The 27,983-nt window shown below is 55.5% G+C and overlaps 1 protein-coding gene across 2 annotated transcripts; it reads left to right on the forward strand.

Annotated features, from left to right (window-relative positions):
* The first annotated feature begins 597 nt into the window (after positions 1 to 597).
* Positions 598 to 27,882, forward strand: HVCN1 (hydrogen voltage gated channel 1). 2 transcript variants are annotated; one of them, XM_040987007.1, is made up of 7 exons: positions 598 to 630; positions 5,216 to 5,255; positions 18,725 to 19,021; positions 22,619 to 22,723; positions 25,349 to 25,580; positions 26,618 to 26,730; positions 26,935 to 27,882. In XM_040987007.1, exons 2-7 carry the CDS (start codon positions 5,235 to 5,237, stop codon positions 26,998 to 27,000), a joined length of 834 nt encoding a protein of 277 aa, XP_040842941.1. In that variant the 5' UTR covers positions 598 to 630; positions 5,216 to 5,234; the 3' UTR covers positions 27,001 to 27,882. The 2 variants fall into 2 exon arrangements, with proteins under 2 accessions (XP_040842941.1, XP_040842942.1); XM_040987008.1 differs by lacking the exon at positions 5,216 to 5,255 and having other exon boundaries at positions 611 to 630.
* The last annotated feature ends 101 nt before the right edge of the window (positions 27,883 to 27,983 follow it).

Below are 27,983 nucleotides of genomic sequence, written 5' to 3' on the forward strand. Positions count from 1 at the left end.
AGGTGGGTTCCCCGTGACCACAGAGGTCCTTCTCCACGGAAGTCAGAAGGCCACATGCTGGAGGGAAGTGGGCAGCTGGGCAGTAACACCAGGCTAGGTGTGTGGTCACTCGGTACTCCCACCCCACCAGAAGCAGGGCATGTGCAAGAAGTTCAGGGGCAGAGGTAGTGTCCAAGGAGGAAGCAGGCAGGGCCAGGGCCTGGGGTCCCATGGGACACCGCTCTCTGCCTGCAGGTTCTGAAGAGCTTGCAGAGTGGACACCCCCCTCGGGACATTCAGGCCTGGGGACAAGTTACCCCTCCACCCAGGCGAAAGGTCTCAGAGCAGGGTGCTGGGGACTAGAGTGTGGGGAATGACGGCTCCACGAAGACAGGAAGTGGCTCCCTCTTCCCACCCCTCCACTAGGGCTCCCCGGGCCAGGATTCTCAGTCCCTCCCACGGGTGGGACCTTTGTCCAGCAGGAGGCCCAAGCCTGCAGAGCAGGAGGGGCGCGGAGACAAGCAGGGAGATTGGCGGGAGCTGGGACCGGAGGCAGTGAGGCACTTGAGGAGGAGCCAGGAGGAAGGGGCGGGCAGGTGGGCGGTGCTGTCTCTCAGTCGCTGCAGTGGCCACAGGCAAGGAGGGCGCAGGGTAAGTTCTCCGGGCCCTGGGGTGGCACGCCCCCTCTCCAAGCCCCCAGCCTCAGCCTCCAAGGGCTGCCAGGTCCCAGCAGGATCCCTGTCCCAACTGCTGGGACTCTAGGGCAGCCCAATGTGGCCCAGCCTCGCTGGGGTGGGGACCTTGGTCCCCTGGAGTCTCCCCTGAAAACAGGGTCCTCTCAGAGCCACACTTCCCAGGCAGAAAGCCCTCGCCTCATCTCACCATGGGCAGTTGCAGGTTAAGTCTCTGCTGTGGCTTCGCTTCCCCGGGCCACCGGCAGCAAGTGAAGTAGGGGCTGTCTTCCTCCTACAGGTGGCGGAGCTGGGAGTAAGAGGGGCCAGGCCAGTCGCCTCGTGTCGTAGCCATAGGAGATTGAGGCAGCTCTGACAGCCAGCTCTGTGTGACCCCTGGCTCACACAGCGAGACCACAGGAGTGAGGTGAGGGCAGGCGGCACTGGGGACCCCTGCAGATACCTGGAGAGGGGACGCTGAGGAACTCAAGGGGCAGGTAGGAACTGAGGAGCAGTCTGGGGACTGGAGGAAATTCCAGGACTAAGGGTGGCACTTTCCTCCCAGGAACCCCTCCGGCAGCCCCTTGGCCTGGCCCTGGCGCCTCTGCTGGGTGCCGGTGAGGGGCTCCTGCATAGCGTGACCACAGTGCCTCCCACTCCCTGGGCTACTTCTCTATCCTGTGGAGCTCAATGCCAGCTTCGGGGGTGGGGGTGGGGGAGCTGAGGCTAGTGTAGTGCCTGGGGCCAAGCCCGAGCAGAGCCCCCTCCACCTCCACCCCTCCGGGCCATGCATAGGTTCAGGGCTCTCAGATCTGCCTCTCCGCACAGCCAGCACCTGGACACTTGTTGAGTTAGAGCCAGCCAGGGTTAGCAACTTCTCCTCAGCTCCCCTGCTGAACAACCTTGCACAATCCCAGAACTTCTCTACAGCTCTGAAACCTTTGATCTACACTGGCCTGGCCAGGAGAGGGGTAGCCCAGGCTGCTTGGCCCTGTCCTGTAGGCCTGCAAGTCAGGAGCTACCATGCTACAGGCCTTCCTCAGCCCCCTTGGAGTCCTCCCGGGCTGGCAGGGTCTACCCCTCAGGGTATCCCAGATCTGGGCGCCCCTTTATGTCTCCCCTCCCTGAGATGTCAAGTCCAGGCTCTGTCACCCCCACAGGGTCAGTGCTGCACCGCCGGGCATAGCCTCCTGGAGCTGTGATGCCTGGGTACGTGGTCCGTGTCCCAGGAATGCTCAACCCCAGGGTCCGCTGTGACTCGGCCGCTTGAAATGCCAGGAACATTCACCCCTGACCTCACCGCCTGGCGGAGCTGCCCGCACCTGCTCCCAGGTGTACTGCTCTGGTTTCTTTTCCTATTCCCATTGCACCCCTCCCCCCGCCCCCTTCCCCCGCCCCCCGCCAAAGATTTATTTATTTGAAAGGCAGAGTTAGAGAGAGAGAGAGATCTTCGAGCTGCTGGTTCACTCCCTAAGTGGCAGCAACAGCCAGAGCTGAGCTGGTCCCAAGTCAGAAATTTATTCTGGATGTCCCACGTGGCTGCAAGGCCCCAGGCATTTGGGCCATCCTTCACTCCTTTCCCAGGCACAGTAGCAGGGGGCTGGATGGGAAGTGGAGCAGTCAGAACTTGGACCAGTGCCCATGTGGGAGGCTGGCGGGGTAGGTGGCAGCTTTACCAACGATGCCACGGCGCCGGTTCCCTGTTTTTGCTTCTTCCCAGCACTGCAGCCTGGGAGTGTGTGATCCTGGCCAGGTATTTCCTTGGCCTCCTGCTCAGCTCTTTGGCAGCGACGTCAGCTCACCAGGGTCCTAACCCTTGTCTTTACTTCTGTGTTACCCAGAGCCCAACATGGTGGCCTGGTGTCCAAGGGTGCAGAGGGCGCTGCCTGCCTCGAGCAGCACAGAGAGCAACCTCCTGGTCCGTTTCTCCTTTCTTCACCGCATCCTTCCTGCCCGTCCACGCCTACCTTGGCGTGCACACAGGCCTTAGCAGCAGCCTCTGTCCTCCACTTGCTTGGACCCAGCTCAGCTGTGAGTGCAGTCATCTGTACCATTCGTGGTATCGTTGTGCCCGGGTTCCCGAGGGAGGAGTGCGAGTCCAGGGTGTGGCCACTTTGAAGGTACGGTCGTGTGCGTGGAAGTGCAGGCCCTGTTTCCTGCCTCGCGGGAGGAAGGGACTCTCCGGGTCACCTTGCTTCTCCCTTTCACGTTCCCTTTTGGTGATGGTTCCACTTGAGCCCACCTTGCGCAAGCAGGGCGAGGGCCCCAGGGGGCCATCCGGGGAGCACACCCAGCAGGTCTGCTGCCTGCAGAAGCTGCTCTGTCAATCAACCAGCAAGAAGCTCTTTGGAAGTCCCGTGCGCCCTGAGTGCTGTACCATTGGGGAGGACCGGGAACTCCCGTGCAACTGTGCGTGCGTGTGTGTGTTTAAGATTTTATGCATGTTTTTTCCAGCATGGTAATACTTCAGGGTTTTCTGATTATAACAGTAACGTGAGGCATACTGGGTTGGTTAAGTCAGGGGCGGATGGGGAAGGCAGCTTTGGTGTTCACCTTTCACGGAGCTAAACCTGTGGTTGCTAGGACTCCTGCACTCCCTCATGTGGTTACAGCCTTGGGTACTGGAAACAACCCAGCGCTTGGGCTGGAAGTCCAAGGTCAGTCTCCATCCAGGCATGGTCCTTGACTGGATTGCTCCCAGGGATTCTGGGGACAACCCAAGGGTTTGTCTTGGCTGGCTGGCAGAGGCTACACATCTCCTGGCTTAGGGCCTCTTGCAGCTACATGGCTCACATCTTGGGGGTCTCTCTGACTTTGCCCTCTGCTGCCATGCTCATGCCTCCTGATCCTCCCACTGAGCCTCTTCTGATTTGCATTAGGACCATTGGATGACCCCCAACTGCCTCCAGGGAGCAGGTGACCTCACAGAGATGTAACACGCGGCATTTGGAGTCAGAGTGTGTCATTCTGACCATCTCCCCCAGAAGCCTAGAGCAGTGTGCGGGCTCACATTTATGGAAGGAGAAATGTGAGGATGGGAGACAGCTACGAAGGTGCTCCCTGTAGCCCACAAGGACATAGAGGAGGGGTGGGGCCAAGGGGGCACTTGGCGCCTTTTAGCCTTTTACTGCTTGCACCTGTCCGCTTGCACGTGTCACCTAGGTTAAAAAGAATTTTTAGAAGTCAACATGGTCACGGTTAAGTTGAAAGTTTCCAGAAGCAAAGAGAAGGAAAATACCCAACCCACCCACTCCACCCCCACATCCAAACAAGCCACCTTTGGGCCCCAATATAGCCACTGGACAGAGCCAGGCCATGTACTACAGAGCACTTGGGTGCCTGCTCTATGGATAGCATTATGCCATCCACACTGCCCACCCGTGTTTTCCCTGACCACCATAGGACCCACAGCTATGCAAAGTCCCGCGCGTATGCGTGTGTTGACCTGAGTAGACCCCATGGGTGGACTTTGATATTGTGTGCTGTATGTCAAAGCCAACCCCAACCCCATAATGTGTGTGTCCATCTCTCTCTTAACTGGAATGGAAGTCCCACAGTATACCTAACCACTTGAGCGAATGTTGTGTTTATGTTGAGAGAAATGGACCTCCTCCATTGCTTGGGGCTAAGCCAGGCAGGTGCTAGCAACTGGGACCTCACATCAGGCTTCCCTGTTTGGTGTCAGGGACCCAAACACTGAACACCTATCACCTGTCACCTCCCAGCATCGGTGTGAGCACAAAGCTGGGGTCAGGCGCTCACCCAGGGCGCAAACGCAAGTACGCCCAAGCAGAATCGTAATTGCCAGGACAAACTCTTGCCTCCAAATTAACTATTTTATTTTTAAAGGTTGATGTATTTGAAAGGCAGAGTGACAGGGAGAGACAGAGAACTCTTCTATCCGCCAGTGCCCTCCCTGAGCGCTTGCGGTGGCATGTGCGTGTCCCACACAGGGGGGCATGAACCCCGTCTTGTAGGCCCTCGCTGCAGGCTCCCAGCCTGGGCACTAGCGGGAAGCTCCAGGTGGGAGCCACACATGACATTCAGCATTGTGATGTGGAACGTGGGCGTCTTAACCAGCAGCTTAGCTGCTTGGCCAAACACCTGCCCCTGCAGCACGGTCTTCTCAACACCATGCTCATTCGGCAGACACTCAACCCTTCTCCCCTTCTGAGTGCCTGGCAACCACTCACCTCCCTTAGATCTGGCTGTCCTGGGCATGGCACAGGTGTAATCCTGGCTGACTGGCTACATCCCCCAGCCTAGCACTTCAGGGGCCGTGTGGGTGTTCATCTTCACTCCTGCTGTGGTCCATCCCGTGGTCTGGATCGGCAGTGCTGGGTGCACACCCTTCCTCAACCCCAAGGGCTGCTTCCCCATTGGGTTGAAGGCTATGGCAGCTCGTTGCCCCCTTTCAGTTCTTGTGGGTCAGTGCCCAGGAAGTCTGTCCCTGTGGGGGACATAAGTGGGGCCACGTGCTACTTGCACACACTGGAAGCTCACAGGGCAGATGGCCAGAGGATGGAGCTGGACCGAGCTGGACAGATGTTTTCTTTATTTTCCAGATCCAGAGGCAGCAAGATCATGGCCGCCTGGGATGAAAAGGTAAAAGCTGAGGTCAGGCGACCTCTGAATCATTCTGTGTGGTGTCTCAAGCCAGATAGCAAGAAACATTGGGAGCTCTGCTGTGCTGAAGTATTGAAGATGTGTCCATGTGGCGGGAAGAGGGAGAACTTCCATCTGCTGTTTGCTTTGCAAAGGCTGTGGCAACCAGAGTTGGAGCCTGGAACTCCATCCGGCTCTCCTCTGTGGCAGGCACTTGGGCTTTCTTCCACACCTGCTCTCCTAGGCATATCAGCAGAGAGCCAGATTGGAGGTGGAGCAGCCAGGACTTGAACTTGCTTTCATATGGGGTTCTGACATCACAAACTATCGCTTAACCTCCTGTGCCATGACACGGGGTCCTGTTTTTATGTATCGGGAAGGCACAAAACCATCTGCTGGTTTGCTCCCTGAGTGCACAGAATAACCAGGGCTGGACCAGACCAAAGCCAGCAACCAGGAACTCCATCTGGGTTTCCCACGTGGGTGACAGAGACCCAAGTGCTTGGGCCATTTGGTGCTACATTTGGAAGAACGCTGTGTGGAAGTGGAGTAAGTGGACTTAGTCTACCTTATGTGGGCTGCAGGTACCCTGAGTGGCAACGACTTGACCCACTGTGCAAGGCCCAGTCTGTATCTGAGGTATCTAAAGTCACGAAGATGAACCGTGTTAGAGTTTGCGGGACCTGCAGGTGGCCTGCCAGCTCTGCATTATTGTGGCCTCCTGGGCCCTGGTCCTTGTCTGGAAGACAAGAAAGTGTCTCACCACTCCTGAAGGGTGGCAGGAAGGATGTGGGGACACGGTGGTCTCAAATCTAGGCAAATACTGGCCCCATTCAGGCCTCTGTTTAACAAGTCAAGAAACTTGGGGAGTTGGGCGTTGTGGTGAGCAGGTGAAGTTGCCACCAGAGACACCTGAGTCATCCCATGTCTGAGTCTCAGGAACCCTGATGCCTCTGCTTCCAATCCAGCTTCCTGCTAAGACACATGAGCAGACAGCACATGATGGCTCCAACACGTGGCTTCCTTCCACCCACATAGGAGACCCTGAGAGAGGGTTCCAAGCTCCTGGCTTGGCCTGGCCCAGCCTTGGTTATTGTCCACTTGGGGAAATGAATCCGTAGAAGGAAATTATGTCTAATTCTGTCACTGCTTTTCAAGCCTTAAACCGCAGAGAAAGAATAGCCACTTGCTCAAGGTCAAGGGCTTACAAATAACAGGAAGGGGATTACACCCTGGCCTGACTCTGGAATGGACGCTTGGCCTTTTGGTGTCGTGCAGCTGTCCCGGAGACTTGGATCAACGTTGACCTTGATCTTGGGCATGGGGTGAGGAGCACACAGGGTATGGAGGAAGCTTGGGGTTCCCTCTGGGTGGCTGATGTGGGCCTCGAGCATGGTGGCGTTGAGCTGTGTAGCACAGGGCTAACGGTTCAGGACAGGGACAAACTGAGGGGAAGGGACAGAGTGCAAGAAGGCAGCGGGAAGTCAGTGGGAGTCTGGGATGACGATGTTAATGCTGGTGGTAGTGGTGACCACATCAACCTCCAGCTCCGTAAGTCCTAGACTTGGGGAGCAAGAAATTGGCATCAAAGAAGAAAGACCATTGACATCTTGACTTCATTTGCCTGTTCAGTGAGGCAGACGATTCACAGAAGCACATGGAAGCTCCTGGTGGCGGCTAAGTGGGAGGCCAGCTCCCCTAGTGCATGTGCACAGCAGGGGGATTCACTCAGCCCTTGTCACCTGCCCTTGGGCAAAATCAGACCCCATGACTCCAGACAAGGAAAGCACTGGTGTCGCAGCCTGGTCCTGGTCCTGTGGGGCAGGAGATGACCCCTAGCAGGGAAGAGCGAGAACCCACACTGAGGTCTTTGCGTGCCGGATGTGCTGGGTGGTTAGACACCAGCAAAAGCTGGGTAACTGATAATGTGACACTGTGGAGGGGGACACCAAGGTCCCTCGGTGTGAGGCTGTCACTGAGCTGGTGACGAAGGTGTGGATGGTGAAAAATGTCAGTATGTGCTTTGACATCAGTATGCTCAATCCCGGCTCAGTTGTGTGGCTGCCGTGTGCAGCCTGGGGAGAGGAGAGCTGGTGATGGTGACTACTGTGGGCTGTCTCAGTGGGGGGGGACCCCTTGAATGTTGGGGACCCCCTGGCAGGTCAGTGCTGTCTTCAGCTCAAGCTTTTGCTAGAGAGGTGTGGGATTGAGTTCCGGTTGCTGCGGTGACTGATAGCAGGTGAGGTGGGGTGAGGGTATCCATGCGGGTCTGATGGCTCCCATGGCAACTCTTTGACCTTGACCCCTGGCCAACCCACCATGGGTTACAAAGTTGGCAGAATGGATTTGGCTGTCCTGTTTCTGTCGTCTGCAGGGAGAGCCACAATATTGGAGGAGAAACTGGGGTGAAGGGGGGGTGGATACTTAGCTCTGTGCTGTCCTGACTTGCAGACCCCATTTCTGATGATGAGTGCTCAGCTGGCCATGGGCCCTACTCCTCTCTGAGTTCCTCCTGGCCTTTCCATCTTTCTGCGTCTGGGCTGCGAGGAGCGGCTCCCTCACTTGGGCCATGCCTCCCCAGCCCCCTTGCACCCTCATAGCTGGAGGTCCTGTACGGCTAGCCACATGGCCCTTCTGCTCCAAGCAGCTCTCAGTGGTGCCACCCCATTTGTAGCTGGAGAACTTTCTCTTTTTTCCCTCTGAGCTTTTGGAACACAGCCCAGTTTCTGCCGCGGTTCTGCTGACTGGAGCTGTAGATGTGGGACCGACTTGGGCTCGTCCAGTTGTCTTCTCCCTTCCCAGGGCAGATGGGAAGCGACCTGTGTCTTTCAGACTCAGCCCCTCAATGGGTCTGGAAAGCCATGTAGCCGGCAGCCTTGGGTTCCCCACTCTGCTTCTTGTTGCCTGTGTGACCTGCGGCAGGTTGCCTGACCTCTCTGTGCAGTGGACTAGCAAGGGGCCTGCACACTGAGCTTGGAGAACAGGGAGGGATGGCCACAACGCTCACACTGCCCTGGGCTCACTCATGCAGCCGGCACGTGTGTAGCTTCTGACAAGAGGGGTCCCAAACCTCCAGGAAAGTTGGGGAGTACAGCTGTGGGGTCGCTGGGCTGCCCATCAAGCCCCTGGGTCCCCCCCAGCCCACGCCCACCCAAGCTTGCTGGACTACTTGTTTTTGTGACCCTCGAACTTCCTCCCCGCCCTAGAGAAGGAAAAGCGGCCACGCTTATTTAGAGACTTCCCTGATTTTAAAAATAGCCATTCCTCAGAACATGAAAACCCCCCGGGGAAGGGGAGAGGCCATGGGGGCGTCGGCTGTCTGCCCGTGCCACCCCTCCACCAAGCCTGCCACCCCTACGTCCTGGGGGTGTGTATAGGGAAGCTGTGGCATGAACTTAACCTGCTCAGTCTGCGCCTGGTGGGTGTGTGGTCACACAAACAGATACATGTGACTTCACGGGGGTGTGTGCCTGGGCCGGCTCGGTCAAAGGGGCCCTGAAGGAGGAAAAGGCCCGTGGCCGGGGCTGCTCTACTTCCGATCCCTGCTCATGTGCCTGGGGGAGCAGCAGAAGATGGCCCAAGTGCTTAGGCCCCTGCATTCAGGAACTCCTGGCTTTAGACTGGCCTGGCTGCACCCTTTATGGGGAGTGAACCAGTGGATGGAGGAGATCTGTCTCTTATTCTCTGCGTAACATCAACTGTCAAATAAATAAACCTTCAGTGGCTGGTGAACTGCAAGGCTCTTCCCAGACTGAGGGAGCTGATTCGGCAGAGGCCCCTGGGGTGGAGGCTGCCTGGACAGCAGGCAGGCCGAGTGGCTACCTGACACAGCCAATGGGGCAAGGCGACTGGGAAAGACAGGAGGGCTACAGCACACAGCACAGGCCTGGGCCTCTGCCAGATGGCTGGGGCTTTGTTCTTTTTTTTTTTTTCAAGATTGATTTATTTATTTTAAAGACTTATAGGGACTGGTGTAAAGGCTCAGTTGGCTAACCTTCCCACTGCAAGTATACCAATATCCCATATGGGCACAGGTTCAGGTTCAGCTGATCTTCTGGTCCTGCTCTCTGCTTATGGCCTCGGAAGGCAGTGGAGAATGGGCCAAGTCCTCGGGACCCTGCATGGGAGACCTGGAGGAAGCTCCTGGCTCCTAGTTTCAGATCAACTGAGCTCCAACCATTGCCGCCATTTGGGGAGTGAACCAGTAGATGGAAAATCTTCCTTTCTGTCTCTCCTTCTCTCCGTAAACCTGCCTTTCCAAAGAAAATAAATAAATATATAAAACAAGCAAACAAACAAAAGTTGCCCATGCCCCATCGCATGAGGTCAGGCTGCTTGCACATGCTGGCATCCTTCAGCACAGTTGGGACCAGACCTGTGGAACCTTCTCCAGGCTCATTGGCACCCACCACTCCTCTTTTTTTTTTTTTTTTTTTTAAGATTTATTTATTTTTCTTGGAAAGGCAAACTTACAGAGAGGAGAGACAGAGAGCAACAGCCAGAACAGAGCCAATCTGAAGCCAAGAGCCAGCAGGAGCTTCTTCTGGGTCTCCCTCATGGATTCAGGGTTCCAAGACTTTCCCAGATCACAAACAGGGAACTGGAAGGGAAGTGGAGCAGCTGGGACAGGAACCTGTGCCCATGGAATCCCGATGCATGCAAGGCAAGGATTTAGCCACTAGGCTACCATCCCGGGCCCAGCTTGGTTTCCTTTATGTGGTGCAGGCTGTCCCCAGAGGCCCGGTGCTCCATGTTTATTCCCACAATGTGGGCCTGAGGGACAGATGCCAACAGGGAACCCCTGTACCCCAAGCACTCTCCTATATGGGGGTGGGGCTCCGCTGGCCACTGATAAAGAATGCAGAATCATAGGGGTGAGGTGGGAGGAGCTGGGACATCCTGCAGGTTGGGGGTGGCTTGGCTTAGGGCAGAGGCAGAGGGTGGGAGAAGTAGGTGACTGATCAAGGGTGCAGTGATGGGCAGGTCAGCTCGGGGCAGAGGGGGGTGGCGGGGGAGGAAGACCAGGACTGGAGAAGCCTCCTTTGCCCCTGTCTGGGTGTGTCTCATACTCCTGGATCGGGAGCTGCGGGCACAAGTCCTCAGTTGCCTGTGTGCAAGACCAAGAGGAAAACTGCCTCCTGCACCCCCCCACCCCACCCCCAACAACCCCACCAAAATGCACTTGAAAGGCTTGAGAGAGATGGGTATTTGTATCCGCTAATACTCCCTACATGTCTGCAGCAGCAGGAGCTGGGCCAGGCTCCAGCCAGGACCCTAGAAATTGGTGTGTCTCTCTGATGTGGGTGGCAGGGCTCCAGGCACAGGGGTCCAGCGGAGGGGGGCGGTGCAGTATGCCCTCTGCTGTCCCCCAGAAGCACTAGCAGGAAGCCAGGTTGGAAGCCTGGAATAACCAGGTATTCTGATAGGAGATGGTGGGTGTCCCAAGTGGTAGTGTAGCCTGTTGTGCCATAACATCTGCCTCTGATTTAAAAAAAAAAAAAAATTATCTATTTTTATTGGAAAGTCAGATATACAGAGAAGAGGAGAGACAGAGAGGAAGATCTTCCCCCTGATGATTCATTCCCCAAGTGAGTGCTGTGGCAGATGCTGAGCCAGATCAAAGCCAGAAGCCAGGAGCCTCTTCCGGGTCTCCCACGCGGGTGCAGGGTCCCAAGGCCTTGGGCCGTCCTTGACTGCTTTCCCAGACCACAAGCAGGGAGCTGGATGGGAAGTGAGAGTGTTTGGACACAAACCAGTGCACATATGGGATCCTAGTGTGTGGAAGGTGAGGACTTTGGCTGCTTTATACTGTGCTAGACCTCTGATTTTTTAAAAGATTTCTTTGTTTATTTGAAAAAACAGTTAGTGGATTGTGTCCCACATCGCAGTGCCGTCACGGTACTGCCTCAGCTCCCTGCTCACGCATCTTGCGAAACATCAGGTGACGGCCCAAGTGCTTGGGCCCCTGCCACCCACATGGGAGACCCGGATGTTGCAGGCGTTTGGGAAATGAGCACGTAGATGCAGGATCTCTGTTTCTCTCTCTGCGTATGTATGTGTCACTTCCTCCTTTTCTCTTTGTCATTCTACCTTTCAAGTAGATGCAAATAAGCATTTTTTTTTAAAAAAAAGATTTAGTTGTTTTTATTGGACAGGCAGATCAGATTTACTGACAGAAGGGAAGACAGAAAGATCTTCCGTCTGTTGGTTCACTCCCTAAGTGGCCGCCAGGAACCAGGAGCTTCTTCTGGGTCTCCCATGCAGGTGCAGGGTCACAAGCCATCCTCTACTGCTTTCCCAGGCCACAAGCAGGGAACTGGATGAGAAGCGGGGCAGCTAGGACATGAACCAGTGCCCATGTGGAGTCCTGGCACTTGCAACATGAGGATTTAACCAGGGCCTAAACTCTTTTTTTTTTTTTTAAGATTTATTTATTTTTACTGGAAAGTCAGATATACAGAGAGGAGGAGAGACAGAGATGAAGATCTTCCATCCACTGATTCATTCCTCAAGTGGCTGCAATGGGTGGAGCTGAGCCAATTTGAATCCGGGAGCCTCCTCTAGGTCTCCCATGTGGGTTCAGGTCCCAAGGCTTTGGGCTGTCCTCTACTACCTCCCCAGACTACATGCAGGGAGCTGGATGGGAAGTGGGGCCTCTGGGACATGAACCGGCACCCAAATGGGATCTTGATCTTGGTATGCAAGGAGAGGACTTTAGCTACTAGACTGCCTCACTGAACCCTAAACTTTTTTTTTTTTTTTTTTTTAATAAAAGGGTCTAGCATTTTGGTTCAGTGGGTTAAGCTGCCACCTGCAATGCCAGCATTCCACATTGGAGCATCGATTTAGGTCCTGGCCAATCTGCTTTTTACTCAGCTCTCTGCCACTGTTCCTGGGAAGTCAGCAGAAGGTGGCCCAAGTACTTGGGACCCTGCCACTTACATGGCAGGCCAGGGTGGAGCTCCCAGCTTCTGGTTTCAATCCAGTCCAGTTCCAGCTATTTGGGAAGTGAACCAGTGAATGGAAAATCTCTCTCTTTTTTTTTTCTTCTCTCTATCCTACCTTCTCTACCTTTCAATTAAACAAAATAAGTATATAAAATAAAAACAAAACCTTACTTTTGTTGCATGCTATAGTCTACCTGATAACAGGGCCACCAGGGTACCTGTGGGAGTGTCCTACATCTTGTCACCTACTGCTGACTGGTGATGCACTGTGCACTGGGCAAGTGGACTTGACTCCCTGTGGAGTGGGGAGCAAGCTCTGTCCCTACTTCTTGGGATTGCTAGAGACGTGGGGAGCTACGGCAGGGGTGGGCCCATCTGTCATTCCTGACCACAGAAAGACTACACTTCAAGCTGTGTAACTCACTGTTTGGCCACGTGGCCCTCGTGGCTTCCAGGTGGATGTAGGTTGGAGGTGGGCTCTGATTCAACCCACGGCACCCTCTCGGCAGATGGTCACTGTCTACCTGGTGTGTTCTAGAACATTCTCCAAGGCAGACAGCAACTCCTAGGGTGGAGGTCAACAGTGGGTTCAACTTCTGAGGAGAAATGGCCCCCTCGGGGAGCCCCTAGGCTGTGGGCTGCATTGGGAAAGCATAAATAGGTGCCAGTCACTGTTGGGCCTTGATGTTGAGGCATCATGGCTCTGGAAGGGAACAGGAAGTGGCAACTCGATACCCTTGGAGTAGGGAATCTCCCAGATTTCTTAAAAAGTTCTTTTTCTGGATGACCATGACTCAGGACCCTGCCCCTCTCCACAGACCCTGGCAGTCCCAGAGCCTGCAAAGCTGGTTGCTGGCCAGGACTTGGTCTTTCTCCCACCCAGGGACCCTCCCTTCCAAGTGGCCACTGTTCCGCTGGGAATCCTGTCCATGGGAAAGGCAAGGGGCAGTCCCTGCGGTTTTGTCATTAATGTTTATTCAGCATTGACTGGGTGCTGTCCTGGGTGCAGGGCCAGCAGGGTGAGGACTGTCTGTCTCCCGGCTGTGAAGGGGCACAAGAAAGCCCACCTATACTCACATATACACAATGTAAAATCTGAGGGGATGGGGACCCTGGTAGACCTGAGGGTCCCTGGGACCCAGGAGGGCATGTCTGAGGGGAGACCAGGGTCTGGGGAAACTGAGATGGATTTGACTTTGCCCTGAGGCAGGGGTAAGTGGAGAGCTGGACGCAGCCATGTTGGCCTTGGAGAAGGGGGACCTGGTGGTTGTGTGGAGCAAGACTTGGCGGTGTCCGTGCCGGGAACACAGGGACAAGTGAAATCAACAAGACCAGGGATGGGTGAGGGGAACACGTTGGGGGAAAAAGACCAGAATGGGCTCTATTTGGGTTGGGATCTTGGTCACTGGGCTGGAGCCTGTATGGGACAAAGGCTTTGGGGATGCAGGTGCGCTGGGCCCTGAGGAGAGGCCTGTCCCCAGGCCAAGCTCCTGGTTGGAGTCTCCAGCTTTCTGGGGAGCAAGGCAGCCAGAGAGAGGCTGTCAAGGTTACGGGGTTTAGGGGGCCTGATGGGGCAGGGCACTTGTGAAGCGCCCCCCCGAGTCAGTCTTTCCGTGAGAAGACAGGCTGGGAGGGGCTGAGGGGGATGAGTTTGTCCCTTTCTGGAACTTTCCTGTGTATGGCGTGACAGCCTCTTGACTTAAAACCAGAGTTGTTTTCTGCTCTGCTGGGTGCCACAAATATTTTCATCCCAAATGACTGAAAGTTGCCCCTCGCGTGGTTGCTTGGCTCAGCCGCTTACTCTGACGCCACCAAGCACCCCAAGGCTCCCAGAGAAAGCGCACGGGTGGCTCTTGTCCCCTGGGCCAGGGGTTTTCAGGGGGAAACCATGGCCCTGTGTGGGAGGTGGAGAACTGGGACGCCCCCAGCCGACAGGTGCGCCAGGGCTGTGGGGGTGGGGGTTCTGCCGCCAGGAAGGGATCACAGGTGCTCTGGGGAACACACATATCATCCATCCTTCAGGAGCAAGGAGCAGTGTGGAAACGGCTTCCTCATGGTTTCTAGTTAGCAACTGTGAGGCAGGTTCTGGAAGGAGAGTGGAACTTGTGAGAAGGAAGCCTGCACTGGGTGTGAAGGTTCTCCAGCCCCATGGGGTACCTGCATCCCAGATTGGCTGCCCGTGTTCACCCAGGAGAGACAGCTGGTGATGGACCGAGTGCTTGGGTCCCAGCCGTCCATGTGGACACTTGAGTGGAGTCCCAGGCTCTTGGCTTCAGCCTGGCCCATCGGTGGCTGCTATGGGTATTGAAGGAGTAAATCTCTCTTTGCCTCTCAAAAATAAATAAATAAAAGAGAGAAACGGAGACAGATGACAAAGCTGGGAGGGGTCTGACGACATTAGGAATTAGGAGGTCCTCTTTGGGGATATGACATCTGGGTTGAGACTTCAGACGTGGCTGAAGGTGAGGAGAGCATGCCAGGTTGGGGGCTTGGCAGAAGAGCATGGAGCATCATGGGAACTCAGGGCAGCCAGGGTGGTGGGGGTGTGGGCAGCAGCCCTGGAGAAGCGGAGAAGGACAGGTCCCACAGGGCCACGTGTGTCGTGTGGAGGGTTGCAGGGGTGAGGCAGGAGGCCATCACAGGCTCACTGTGCGGGCCCAGGAAGCCCACAGGGGCTACAGGAGAGTGTCGGGAAAGGACAGGGCTGGTGGCAGAAGAGGAAGTGAAGGGTGGAAGGGATTGGGGAGTCGGAGAGGATCCCGGGGCACAGCAGGTGCGGCCAGGAGGTGACTGCTCCTTGGCTCTCTTAGTATCTGTCAAGATCTCATGGGACCCACACCCCAAGGGGACCCTGAGCAGTCAGGTGCCTGCTGCCCCACGCCTTCCACACCCCACAACCCCCCACAACCCTGCCTCACAGCCCATGTAGAGCCGGGCACTTTTCTCTAGGGGAACAGAACAGGAAAATGCTGAGGTGCAAGGGAGGCTTATGAAAGAGTGAGGTTCTCTAGAAACTTACAGGCACCTCGGAAAAGAGGAAGGCAGAGGGTCAGGACCTGTGGAGTCTGGTCTGCCTGCTGAGTTCCACCTGCTGATTGGCTGATCTCCCTGCAAGCCCTGACTTAGACGGTGCTGCTGTTGAAAGGGGCCAACTGAGCCCCAGTTAGATAGTTTGTTTCCTTATTATGTTCCTTGAAGTCTTCGAGGAATATTTGTAATGCCAAGATTCAAAACTTTCTAGTTCAGTTTTTTTTTTTTTTTAATCTATGTGCATTCTGAATCTTCTGTTAGCTGGCTTAAAAAAAAAAAAAAAAGATGTGTTTTTCTTTCAAAGGCAGAGTTATAGAGAGAGTAAGAAAGACAGATCTTCCATCCATGGGTTCACCCCCACCAAATGACTGCAATGACGAAGGCTGGGCCAGGCCAAAACCAGGAGCTTCTTCCCAGTCTCCCACGTGGGTGCAGGGGCCCAGCGACCTGTACCATCTTCTCATGCTGTCCCAGGCATGTGAGCCGGAAGCTGGACTAGAAACAGAGCAGCTGGGACTTGAACCAACTTGTGTGAGATATCAGCCTTGCAAGCACAGTGCTAACCCACTGTGCCACAAGTGGCAGCCCCAGTCTGGTTATTTTTCTTGTTTGCTTATCTATTATTACACATTCTGTTGTTTAGTATGTTTTATTGTCTTCCCTATGAGAGAGCTGAGTTTTGCTGTAAGGCAGTTAATTTTCTTGTTGATCAGCCTGATGATTTCAAGGTTTTGGGGATGAACCTTTGCTACAAGGCTGGATTAGGACTGCCTGTAAGAGTTTCTCCTGAGTGCTTTGGCTTCAATGGGAGTGCAAGGAGATGCTCTATGCTGGCTGTTAGGAGTGTGCGCCTTTAGCCCTTGCTCTGTCATCTCTGGTCGTTTTTCAGCCCTTAGCCCCAAGAACTCTCGTTTTCCTGAAAAATGTATTTTGCCCCTGCCTCATTAAGTTTTGCTCTGCACATGTTCATCAAATTTTTTATTTATTTGAAAGATTTTCAGAGAGAAGGAGAGACAGAGAGAAAGATCTTCCACCCACTGGTTCACTCCCCCAGTGGCTGAGCTGATTTGGAGCCAGGAGCTTCTTCCGGGTCTCTCAGGCAGTTTCAGGAGACCAAGCATGTGGGCCGTCTTCTGCTGCTTTCCCAGGCACATCAGCAGGGAGTGGATTGTCAGGACTTGAAGAATCAGCACTCCACGATGGGATGCCAGCCTTGCAGGGGTGGCTCAACCCACTGTCCCACAGTGCGGGCCGCTCATGTAGATTTCAGAAAGCAATTCTCCAGTGAACGTGCAGAGTGTGGCCTTGGGAAGGGCAGGGCCTTCTGCAGTGCAGCCTGAGATGGGGGAAGAAAGTGACCTGGCTTGGCTGTGCTGGCTGTGGCACAGCTGGGAAATTCCAGAGGGTGTTGTTCCGGGTGGAGTTCAGGTTGGGTGTGGGACTGGAGGAGACCGCAGTGTAGAGATGGATTTTAAAGCCACCTGCTGAGATCCTGGTAGGACTGCATGGCAGTAGGCAGGTGCTCAGGGCCCAAGCCCTGGGAATTCCCTCGGAGGTCCAACAGGGGACACTGACAGGAGGCAACACTGAGCAGAGGCAGGGGTATGGCGTCCAGAGCCAAGGGAGAGGCACTTGAAGGAAGGAATGCGCTCTGCTATTCAGAGCTGTGGAGCAGGGACTTACCATGCCATTTGTGACGTACAGAGATGTTGCTTGTTCGTTACGTCACTGTCTGGGGTCCATCAGACGAAGATTCGTCCTGCCTTCTCCTGCCATTTAGGTGGATATTGGTAGAGAATATTTTCGAACCTGTCACCCACCTGAGCACATGTGGGCAGATTTCTCTCTGGTGCCAGCCTGGGCATGATCACTGGTCCATCAAGAGAGAGACACGCGGTTGCAGTGTGACAGGATGATGCCAACTCACTGCCACTCTGGGGGTTGGCATCTGCTGGAAACACCCTGTGGCTTCCCTCACCTACATGTGATGTCACGCACCTTCGCCAGCTTCGGGGGTGAAAAGTACAACGTGGTGACGTCACTGTCCTGAGCCCTGGTGGGGTTGAGCATCTTTGCCATTTTTTTTTTTCTTACCCACCCTACCTGTTTCTTCTTTAAAAATCCTTTATTTTTATTGGGAAGGCAGATTTACAGAGAGAAGGACAGACAGATATTCCATCCACTGGTTCACTCCCCAAATGACCACAGCAGTAAGAACTGAGCCTATCTGAAGCCAGGGGTCCGGAGTCTTTCCCAGGCCTCCCATGCGCGGGCAACGTCTCAAAGCTTGGGCCGTCCTCCACTGCCTTCCTAGGCCACAAGCAGGAAGTTGGAAGGGAAGTGGAGCAGCCAGGACACAAACTGGCACCCACATAGGATCCCAGTGTTTGCACGGTGCGGACTCAGCCGTTGAGCCATCACACCGGGCCCTTCGCTCAGTTTGCTATGGTGTTTTCTCTTCCATATGTAAGGTAGCTTAGCATCTATTCAAGACACTATGTCTTTGGTAAGTACATGGTCAATATTTACTCTGTCGGCAGTATCTAACAGCTTTGTGGGGTTGTAGGAGTGTGTATGTGTGTGTGTCCCAGAAAGCTGTCGACCTCAATGCTCTCAGATCTGTCATGTGTATTGTCTAAGCAGTCCTCCCCCAGGTGACGGTCACAGATGCTGCCTGTGTTTTGTTTTCTGGCTTAAAAAGATTTTCTTACAATATGCTTGTACACATTGGTGCATCTGAAGTGTATCCTTTGTGCCGTGTAAGGGAGGGATCACGTTTTCTCTTTCCTGTCGGGAAAGCCAGATGTCCTGGCCTCCCTCGCTTTCTCCGCTGGGTCGGAGCAGCCGCCCATCTGCTCCACTGCCCCACAGGGACGTGGTCTGTTGGCGCACTTCTGTTCAGCCAACCATCTTCCCTACGTGCTCAGGCTTTGCTGCTTCACTGTTCATGTGCTTCGTGTCTGGTAGAGTGGTTGGGGCCCGAGTTGGACTGTTTGTTCTTCCTTTGAGATCATCTCTGCCCACTCCTGTGCCACCTGCCTGTTGGACCTGACTTGTGGAGCCCAGAGGCAAGGGGGGTGGCTCTCATGCTGTCCCTGTGGAACTCCGGGTACTTTTACTTTTGCCTTTCTCCTCCCCCGCCCCAGCTGCTCACTCTCCCCTCTGGCTCTCAGGTGTGATGGGGGCGGCTCTTCCGGTGTCTGCCCACGGGGCCTGTCGTGGGTGTCTGTGACTGGGCCATCTGAGTGACTCCGTTGGCTGCTGCCAACCAGACCACAGAGACAGGCCTTAGTGGGGGGCCTGGGGTTTCCTGTTGCCTCACCAACACAGAGACTGGGGCTTCCAAAAATAAAAGCATAAGAAACCACCGTGACCTCACGGTCCCCAGCGTCCCAGCAGCCCTACCCGGCCTGGGCCCTGCTCTCTCAGGGACCCAGGCCCGCCTGTGACGCTCCGGGGTCCCCGTGTGTTCCCCCAAACCCCTCCCCACAGGCGGTCAGCCGCAGGGTCAAGGTGACCCCTGCCGAGAGGATGAGCAAGTTCCTGAGGCACTTCACCGTGGTCGGGGACGACTACCACTCGTGGAACATTAACTACAAGAAGTGGGAGAATGAGGAAGACGAGGATGAGGAGCAGCCGCCTGCTACACCAGCCTCGGGCGAAGAGGGCACTGCTGCCCCCACTGCTGCCCCCACTGCTGACCCCGAGGCCGCCCCCAGCCCAGCGCCCCGGCCCCCTCTGGACGTCAGGAGCTGGCTGAGGAAGCTCTTCAGTTCCCACAGGTTTCAGGTGGGTGGGGCCAAGGTGCCCTGGAGGAGGAGGGGCATGGGGGAAGGGAGGAGGAGGGGTGCAAGTCACGAGGCTGGCCCCAGCTGGGCACCGTCTCCGCTGGGGCCTTGTTCATGCCACTGGCATAGATCACACACACCTGTCACGTGCCATGAGCAAGGCCCGTGTTGTCAGGGCAGAAAATCCTAACCAGGAGTGAGTGAAGGGTGAAGGGCCCATCAAGGGTCAGCAGAATGGGGGGGCTGCACTACACAGTGGGGGATACTTCAGCACTGATGGGGACATAGCCTTGACCCTCACTGACCAGTGAACCAGGCACTAAAGGGCCACGTCGTGCGATCCAGTTCTAGATATCCAATGTCCATGGCAGCTGCAGGCGGGCCAGGGGGTGCCTCGGCTGGAGGGAGGGAGGGAATCAGGCAGGTGTGGGAAGTGACTTCCTTGGTGCCAGATTTCCACTTGGGATGGTGAGAATGTTCTGGAACAAGGACTGCAGGCCCTTGATGTCACTCAACTTTTTTGCCCACCTGGAAATGGTTACAGTGTAATGTTCTATTACACACAGGGTCAGTTCAAAGGTGAACCCTGGAGGGAGGCAGGATGCAGCAGGTCCCCAGCCTGACCCAAGGGGCCTCTCAAGGTGTCCAGAAGCAGCCTTACGGCTGCAGACTAACAGGTGCTGCTCTGGGCAGCACAGGAGAGGCAGCTATGGCCTTGGAAGCGGAGTGAAGGGGACTCGGCTTCCCACATGGGACAGCGTGTGGCCTGTCACCTTGAAAGACAAACGCAGGCAGAAGCTGAGCATCCCTGCTGAACCCCACACCTGTGCCCTGGGCTGCCAGGCAGGTGTCAGGGAGCATGTTTTGATTCCTGGGAAGTCAAGATGTCTGGTGACATTCAGGAAGGACACAGCTGGGGTCGGTCTGGGTCCCAAAGACAGTGTCTGCCTCGGCCTAAAGAGGCCAGCTCCCTACAAGAGCCCATGACCTTCTGGGAGCAGACGGGAGCCCTTGCCTCCCTTGTTGCTGATTTGGTTCCAGGGTAAAGTAAAAAACAATGTGTATTTTGGTCTTTTTTTTTTTTTTTCCATTCTCTTGTGGCTTAAACAAAGCATGCCTCCGCCCCAGCTGCCCCCGGCTGGGCTCATCTCTCCCCAGCCGTGACAGCAGGAGGAAACGTGGTATTAAGTTGTTGGGGTTGAAATCCCAAACCCTTCATTTCAGGAATGGAAAGGAGGAGCCTGTTTCTTTGAGCTGCCTGAGAAGTCCAGGAGGTTCCCCACCTCCTCACTCAGCTGCTTGGGCAGCTCAGGGCTGGCTGGCACCCAGAGCCAGGACCAGCCCCTTCAGACACACCCCTGCTCGGGAAGGGACTGACTGACTTAGGAAGTAAGATGTCTCTGTGTGCAGTGACGAGCCCTACTGGGAATCTGACGGCCTGCAGAGCAGCTGAAATGACAGGACGCATCACCCGGACACTGGAGAGCAATGGAAATACCTGCCTCCACGGGCAGAAGAGAGGGGACCCGAGGGAGGCCTGGGAGAAGAGGGGACGTCCCGTCCCCTGAGATCTGAGGGCTGAGGAAGAGGGAACCCTGAGGACACTGGGTTTCCTTGCACAGGGGTCTTTGCCAAGGGCAGTAGGTGGCATACAGAAAGGACTGCGTGTGGCCTGCGTGCAGGGGAGGTGGTGGCCCTAGAGGCTGTCAGGGCTTCTAGGGCCGAGGGAAGGGGTGATGTAGTGACTGGCAGAGGGGTTAGATTGGAGTTGGGGTGGAGACCTGGGGTAGGGGATTGCTCAGGAGTCAGCATCCAGGCAGGCTCTGGAGTCCCTCTCTCTGGGGTTTGAGTTGGTCCAGGTGACATGACGTCGAGCTGACTGTTGTCACTCTTCACACAGGATGGCACAGCCCAGACAGTAAGGGCAGACCAGACCCTGGGCAGCTACAGGAAAACGGGGTGCAGAGCCCAGGGGAGCCTGTCACTGCTATGTGTGTCCTGGGGTGCTCGGCCTGGCCCCGTAGCATCAGGGGACATGGCCATGGCCTTGGGCCCGTGGCTCTGCATCAGACTGCCCTGGGCACATTCTCTCCACCACGCAGAAAATGGGGATCTACTGGTTGCTCTGACTTGTTCGGCGGCCTGGTGACATGGTTCTCCTCAGCGTGGCCCTGCCTTGCACACCAGCGCATCTGTGGATCAGAGGCTGGGATTGGGTTCATGAACGTCCTCTGGTTTCTGATTTTTAAATTCCAGTGAGATTCTCCCAGTGTGGAGTCCGGCATTTGTTCAGTAGAGGCTTGTAGGACACGGAATGCACTGACTCCAGGACGTGTTCCTTACTCCAAAAGAAGGTCTGTTAGTCACTGTCATTCCTCCCGACCCCGAGTTCTGGACAACTGGCACAGCTGCATTTTGTCTGTGGGTTTGCCTGTTCTGGACGTTTAACTGAAGAGGCTCTGATGGTGTGTGTGGCCATTTGCATCTGGCTTCTGTCCCTTCATACCATGTTTTCTGGGTTCAGGGACATAGCTGCAGTTGTCCGTGTCTTCCTTCTTATGACTGAAGAGTGGATTTTTTAAGATTTAAAATTTTTATTGGAAAGTCAGATATACAGAGAGGAGAAGAGACAGAGAGGAAGATCTTCCATCTGATGGTTCACTTCTCAAGCAGCCCCAGTGACCAGAGCTGAGTCGATCCAAAGCCAGGAGCCAGGAGCTTGCTCCAGGTCTCCCACATGGGTGCAGGGTCTCAAGGCTTTGGGCCATCCTTGACTGCTTTCCCAGGCCACAAGCAGGGAGCTGGATGGGAAATGGGGCTGCCAGGATTCGAACCGGTGCCCATGTGGGATCCCGGAGCGTGCATGGCAAGGACTTTAGCTGCTAGGCCACAGCACTGGGCCCACAGATTTGTTCTTAATATTTCCATGCCTTGGCTTTGAACCATGCTAGCTGTGTGGCTCAGATAAAACCAAGGATGAGAAGTGAAGCTGCCAGAAGCTTGAGTTCCCATTAAGCTGCTGAGTTAACATTATCACATTGGGATCACCAGGCTTAACTGAACCGGCAGACACTGCCAGCAAAATGGCAGCCTAGAGTGCAGAAGTCTGGGTCTGCTGAATAGGAGAGCGGACCCAAATGAGGGCAGAGCAGTGTCCAAGCCTGGACCGAGGTTGCCTTGTGTGTAGTGGGCAGTGTTACAACCCGGCTGCTGGCAGCCCTGAAGGAACCTAAGGACAGAGCCCCAAGGCTGGATGGCAGTCAACTCTGTGAGCGTTCCTTCTTGCATACCTCGATTTTAGCCATTCCCAAAAAGGAGCAAGTTAAGGTTTTCTAAGTGTTATCAGTCACCTTGGATGTGACACTTCAATTTGAGATGTGGTACTAGGGTAGGGAAGAGGTAGGGAACCAGAAACCTGTGCTAGCTGGGGGTCTGTGAGTGAGCTAGACAGAGATGGCTTCTGTGGGAGAGCAGTGACATGCCCCTTGGCACCTCTGCTAAGGGATTTCCTCCCGGCCATTTCCAGGCCAGTACCTGTGGGTGGTGAGGGCCCCGCAGAGGCCTAAGGCTCTCTCTTGCTCCCTCCCTTGGCCCACAGGTCATCATCATCTGCCTCGTGGTCCTGGATGCCCTTCTGGTACTTGCCGAGCTCATTCTGGACCTGAAGATCATCCAGCCCGACCAGAACAACTACGCTGCCAGGGTAGTGTATCGGTGCTTCCCTGAGCTGAGCAGGGGCGGGCGGGGGCAGTGTGACTGTGGATGCCCATCCAGGGGCCAAGGATCTTCCACTCCAAATTCTGAATCAGCTTCTCCTGCAGGTTGGAGCCTCCCTCCATCTGACCCACGGTGTCTTGTGCGGTCCCAGACACCTGGGCTGGAGCTTGCTGCTCATTTTGGGGTGACCATCTGCATGCCCTTTGGCCTCCTGGGGAAATGAGTTGCTTTGCTTGCCCTCTGCATGGCGGGGGGGGGTGCTGGGGCATGCTTGTTTGGTTGTTGGCCAAAGCCCACCGAGACTACCCCCGTCTCAGGGACCCCCTCTGGCCTAGATGTCCATCACAGCAGGGGATGGGTCAGGCTGAAGCCTGGAGTCCAAAAGCCCAAGTTTCCCCCATACGGAGCAGGGACCCAAGGACTGGAGTGATAATCTACCTTCCCAGGCACATCAGCAAGGAACTGGGTCTGAGGTGGAATGGCCAGACTTGAATCTGTGCTTGTAAGGGAGGCGGTTGTCACAGGCAGCCACTAAACCCACGTACAATATCTACCCGATTATTTCTCGAGGTTCTTCCATTTGTCCCTACCCATTGTAGATCAGAGGTAAGGCCCAGATTGATGCACTTTTGTTTGTTTTAAGATTTATTTTTACTGGAAAGGCAGGCTTACAGAGAAGGAGAAAGATCTTCCATCTGCTGCTTTACTCCCTGAGTGGTCACAACAGCTAGAGATGAGCTGATCCGAAGCCAGGAGCTTCTTCCGGGTCTCCCATGTGGGTGCAAGGTCCCAAGTCTTTGGGCTATCCGTGACTGCTTTCCCAGGCCACAAGCAGGGAGTTGAATGGGAAGCAGAGTTGCTGGGATTAGAACCAGCGCCCATATGGGATCCCGGCGTGTTCAAGGCGAGGACTTTAACCGCTAGGCCACGGCAATGGGCCCAAACTGTTTATTTTTTTTAAATTGCATTTGAGAGACTGAGTGACAATGAAGGAAAGCTAGACCTTCCATTCCCTGGGTCACGCCCAAGGTAGCTGCAATTGCCATGACTGAGCCAGGCTAAAGCCAGCAACTGAGAACTCCACCTGGGTCTCTCACATGGGCAGCAGGGACCCAAGGAGTTGGGCCATTATCCACTGCCTTCCAGACCTCAAGCCAGTATGCCAGTGTGGGAGCAGTGACTTAACATGCTGTGCCACAACCCCAGCCCTGGGCGTCCCTTACATGGCATTCTCAGGAGGCACAGGACTTGAAGGCTCTGCTTAGTGGGCGCTGGTCCACGTGCTTGCGCTGGGAGGAGCCTGCTCGCTGCACTGTCCAGGCAGCGCCCCGTCTGTAGTGACCAATCACCTGCCATATGAACAGCCTCTTCCCCAGCTGCTGTCATTGATAATCCTTGCCTGAGGGAATAGATGAGAGGAATAGAAAATGGTGATCTTCAACGCCACCTTTCCTTCTGCCTTCAGTAATTTCTTTGACAAAGGTTCTTCTGTGTGTGCACGTGTGTTGTGTCTCACTACATACTTATGCATTTAGTTATTGTGCTATACTCACTCCTAGCCATCCTTTTCCATGTTCAAGTTGTCCCAAGTTTGGTCACTGAGTCTCTCCAAGCTGGTTTCCGTCCACTGTTTCACTCCTCAAATGCCTGCAACAGTCAAGGCTGGGCCAGAGAGCAGAGCCTAGAACTCTGTCCGGGCCTCCCGGCCAAGGGGCAGAGCCCCAGCTCCTTGAGCCCCCACCTGCTACCCCCAGGAAGCTAGGATGGGGCGTGGAGCTGGGACATAAACCCAGGCCCTCCCATGTAGGTCTCCCCAGCAGTAGCTAGCTGTTATGCCAAACCCCCATCCCGGGGCTATGTCCGGCGACTCAGCCTTGGATCCTTGCCTTGCTCTCTGGCTCCAGGAGTCCTAGCTCACGCCGTGAGGGCTGGCGTGGAGTCAGTCAGCAACCACCCTCACCGAGGCAGGCTCCAGAAGAGGTGCCATGGAAGGAATGTTCTAACAGTGTAGGCCATCTCTGGTTCCGTGTCTGTGCACCCCATGGGCTTAGCTGCAGGACAAGCTCCTTGTGGTGGCCTGCTGGGCCTGAGGGTCCAGTGGGTGCTTTATTTCTGATACTGCCTTGGTGTTCTTCCAAAGAACAGGCACCTGGGCATTTTGCCTAGCGGTTTAGGTACTGGCATCCCACGCTGGAGTTTTGGTTCAACTCCCAGCTCCACATGCCAGCTTCCTGCTCACTCTGACCCAGTGAGGCAGCAGCAGGTGATGGTGCACGTGCTGGGGTCCTTGGCACACATGCAAGGCCTGGCTGGGGGGCCCGGCTTCGGCCTGACCTAGCCCCGGCTGTTGCAGTTATTTGTGGTGTGAGCTAGGAGGTGAAAGCTTGTTTATAAACAACACATAAAGGGCTGGGACTTTGTCTGCAGTGGGTGCAATTGTATTTCTAGCACTGGGAACAGCGCCCAGTGTTGCTAGTTCAGAATTTGTCAAACAAATGCATTTTCTCTCTGGTAGCCGGGGAGTGCACTTGGCGTCAGCACACCTGGGTGACCTACCCCAGCTGTGACCAGAGGCCTGGCCCGGCTCTGACTGGGGCCTCTGTCCCTTTAGGTGTTCCACTACATGAGCGTCGCCATCTTGGTCTTTTTTATGATGGAAATTTTCTTGAAGATATTTGTCTTCCGCCTGGAGTTCTTTCACCACAAGTTTGAAATCCTGGATGCCGTCGTGGTGGTGGTGTCCTTCGTTCTTGACGTTGTCCTCCTGTTCCGGGAACACGAGTTTGAGGCCCTTGGTCTGCTGATTCTGCTCCGGCTCTGGAGGGTGGCCCGGATCATCAACGGTTGGTCTCCTGAGCTGCCGGGAGGGGGCTTTGGGCTGGGAGTGGGCACGGGGCTGGGTGTAGGCACGCAGGTGCAGTGGCATAGTCATGGAGCAGGGGAGCCCGAATGCGTGGGCACACACAGTCCTGTCACAGACACCCTGAGGGACATGAAGGGGTGCGAGTTCACATCCCAGCGCTGCCTCCATGGCTCTGCCTGCAGCCGGGCCGTGTGCTCCGAGCCTCCAGCCTCCTCAGCCATGTTTTCACGACTGCTGAGACATCTGCAGTAAGGGCCAGACCAGCTTGGAGTTGGCCCTTGCCGCTCTCCCAGGGCATCCTGGTCTTTAATTTGGTGTCTCCTCCCACCCTGGACCAGCCCTCCCCTGGAGGGCCCCATCTAACAGGGACATAGTCAGCTAAGATGCTCCACAGAGGAGGCCTTGGCCTTTGAGCAAAGTCACAGGTGCATCAGCAGGAGCAAGGTGCAGAGTGTCTGCAGTGCTCCCAACTTGTCTGTTGCCAGGGAGAAATGACTCCCACTAACACAGCCTAGATGTGGGGCACGCTTCCGGCCAAGATGCTCATGCTCAAATGCCCCGATGCTGCAGGTGTTCCACGGCACAGCGGCTGTGGATCTACAAGGGACGGTGACCATCAGCTGGGGGTGAAAAGCCGCCTGTGCCGCGGCTGCAGCAATCACCTCGCAGCCTTTGCAGGCCACTCTGCCCTGGCCAAACCCCGGAGACGGACAAGGCCACAATTCCACCCAGGGCTTCATCGTGCTCTGGACTCATTCGGGACACTCCTTCATGTGTCAGGAATGGGAGCCTTTCCGAGATGGAAGAGGTGGCTCCTGCAGCAGGGGTGTCGCAGGCTGGTCCCTCCCAGCAGCTGTGTCCCTTGCTGCCCATGCCTGCAGCACTGTTGTGCGCAGTCCTGTGACAGTTGGTCTCGGCCCTCCCGGGCCTGCCGCCTGCCCCTCTGTGCTCCTCCCAGCCACACACATGCGTAACATGTAAAAACCGCTGTAACTGAGGCCCTCGATTATTTTTCAGGGATAATCATCTCAGTGAAGACCCGTTCCGAACGGAAACTCTTACGGTTGAAACAAATGAATATTCAACTGGCCGCCAAGGTCCAACACCTTGAATTCAGCTGCTCGGAGAAGGTAGGTAGATGAGCTGGGGAGGATGTTCGCTGCTGCAGGGCCCTGGGCTACAACGTTCCTGGTGCTTCCAGACTCAGGGGCGTCTCTCCCCCCAGTGGGCTGAGGCCCACAAGGAAGGCACCTTTCCATGCCCTGTGTCCCTGGGTCTGGACCCTTACATGACTGTCACAGGCAAAGTCCAACCCTTGTCTGCTTTTGCCACAGGAACAGGAAATTGAAAGACTTAACAAGCTCTTGAGACAACATGGACTTCTTGGTGAGGTGAACTAGATGGGGACAACCTGCCCGAGAGAAAGAGAGAGAGAGAGAGAGATGTCGCACCCGGGGCTCTGCTGGGACCCAAGTGCTGACCGCTGTACCCGGGGCCACGGCAGAGGTATGCCCCTCGGTGCCTTTGCCTCACTTCTGCCAAACACGGATTCAGGGATGGACACAGGCTCTGGGCAGGCTAGGCGTCTGTCCAGGGTGGTCCAGAGCTGCCCAGCTCATCCCTATGCCACTGTGATAATTGCATCATCAACTCTGGCTCAGCGTGAACATTTGTGCTTGCAAATGAACAAAGTGGACGCTCCCGAGCTGTATATACAATTTAACAGTCTCCAGCGCTCCGGCGTGCACGGAAGGACCGGGGTGGGGGCACCCTGACAAAGAACGAAGCTGCCTTAGCTCCCAGCCTGACAGGGAGCAGCCTTTTTTATTGTGAAACTGTTCTAAACAGCTGCTCTCAGCCCAGTTCCCCTGCCCTGCCCCACCCCTCCCCCTGGGGAGCTGCTCGCCGGCCCCTCCCCTGCAGTCCCCAGCTGCACATCCGGATTCTAGCTGCCACCACCTCGTCCTGCCACCTGACAACCGTTTTCTCAATTACTGTACAATTAATGTATAAAATAAACGTCCTCCTCCCGAGGCCTGCTGAGTTCTTTCCCGGGTGGCCACCCACACCAGCCCTCTGGCTGTCATGTGAGCTGGCACGGGGCTGGCACCCATGGCAGTCAACCCTCTGCCTGCTCTGTAATTAGCACACTGTTGGGGTATGGAGAGGGGTTTCTGGAAGGCCTTGGAATCTATTTACATGACTGTATGACACCTTGCTAGTTTGGTACTCATTCTGACCAGATCTGTAAAGAAAAGAAAACCTGAACTAAACCCAATATAGACGTCTTAAATAGCTCCCACGAAAGCAGGGGTGAATAAACAGGCCCGGCCATTCCTGCTGGTGTGACATTGAGGGCTCCGGCATGACCAAACTCCCCAAA

Source organism: Ochotona curzoniae, unplaced genomic scaffold (genome assembly GCF_017591425.1).
Source record: "Ochotona curzoniae isolate NIBS_2020 unplaced genomic scaffold, NIBS_Ocur_1.0 contig_46, whole genome shotgun sequence".
NCBI classification, from domain to species: domain Eukaryota; kingdom Metazoa; phylum Chordata; class Mammalia; order Lagomorpha; family Ochotonidae; genus Ochotona; species Ochotona curzoniae.

What these genes read in the sequence shown, in the direction of transcription:
- HVCN1 (XM_040987007.1), top strand. Translation starts at nt 5,235, where the DNA reads ATGGCCGCCTGGGATGAAAAG. An exon ending in TGGCCGCCTGGGATGAAAAG is followed by an intron (nt 5,256 to 18,724) that starts GTAAAAGCTGAG and finishes CCCTCCCCACAG; the next exon opens with GCGGTCAGCCGCAGGGTCAA. An exon ending in AGAACAACTACGCTGCCAGG is followed by an intron (nt 22,724 to 25,348) that starts GTAGTGTATCGG and finishes CTGTCCCTTTAG; the next exon opens with GTGTTCCACTACATGAGCGT.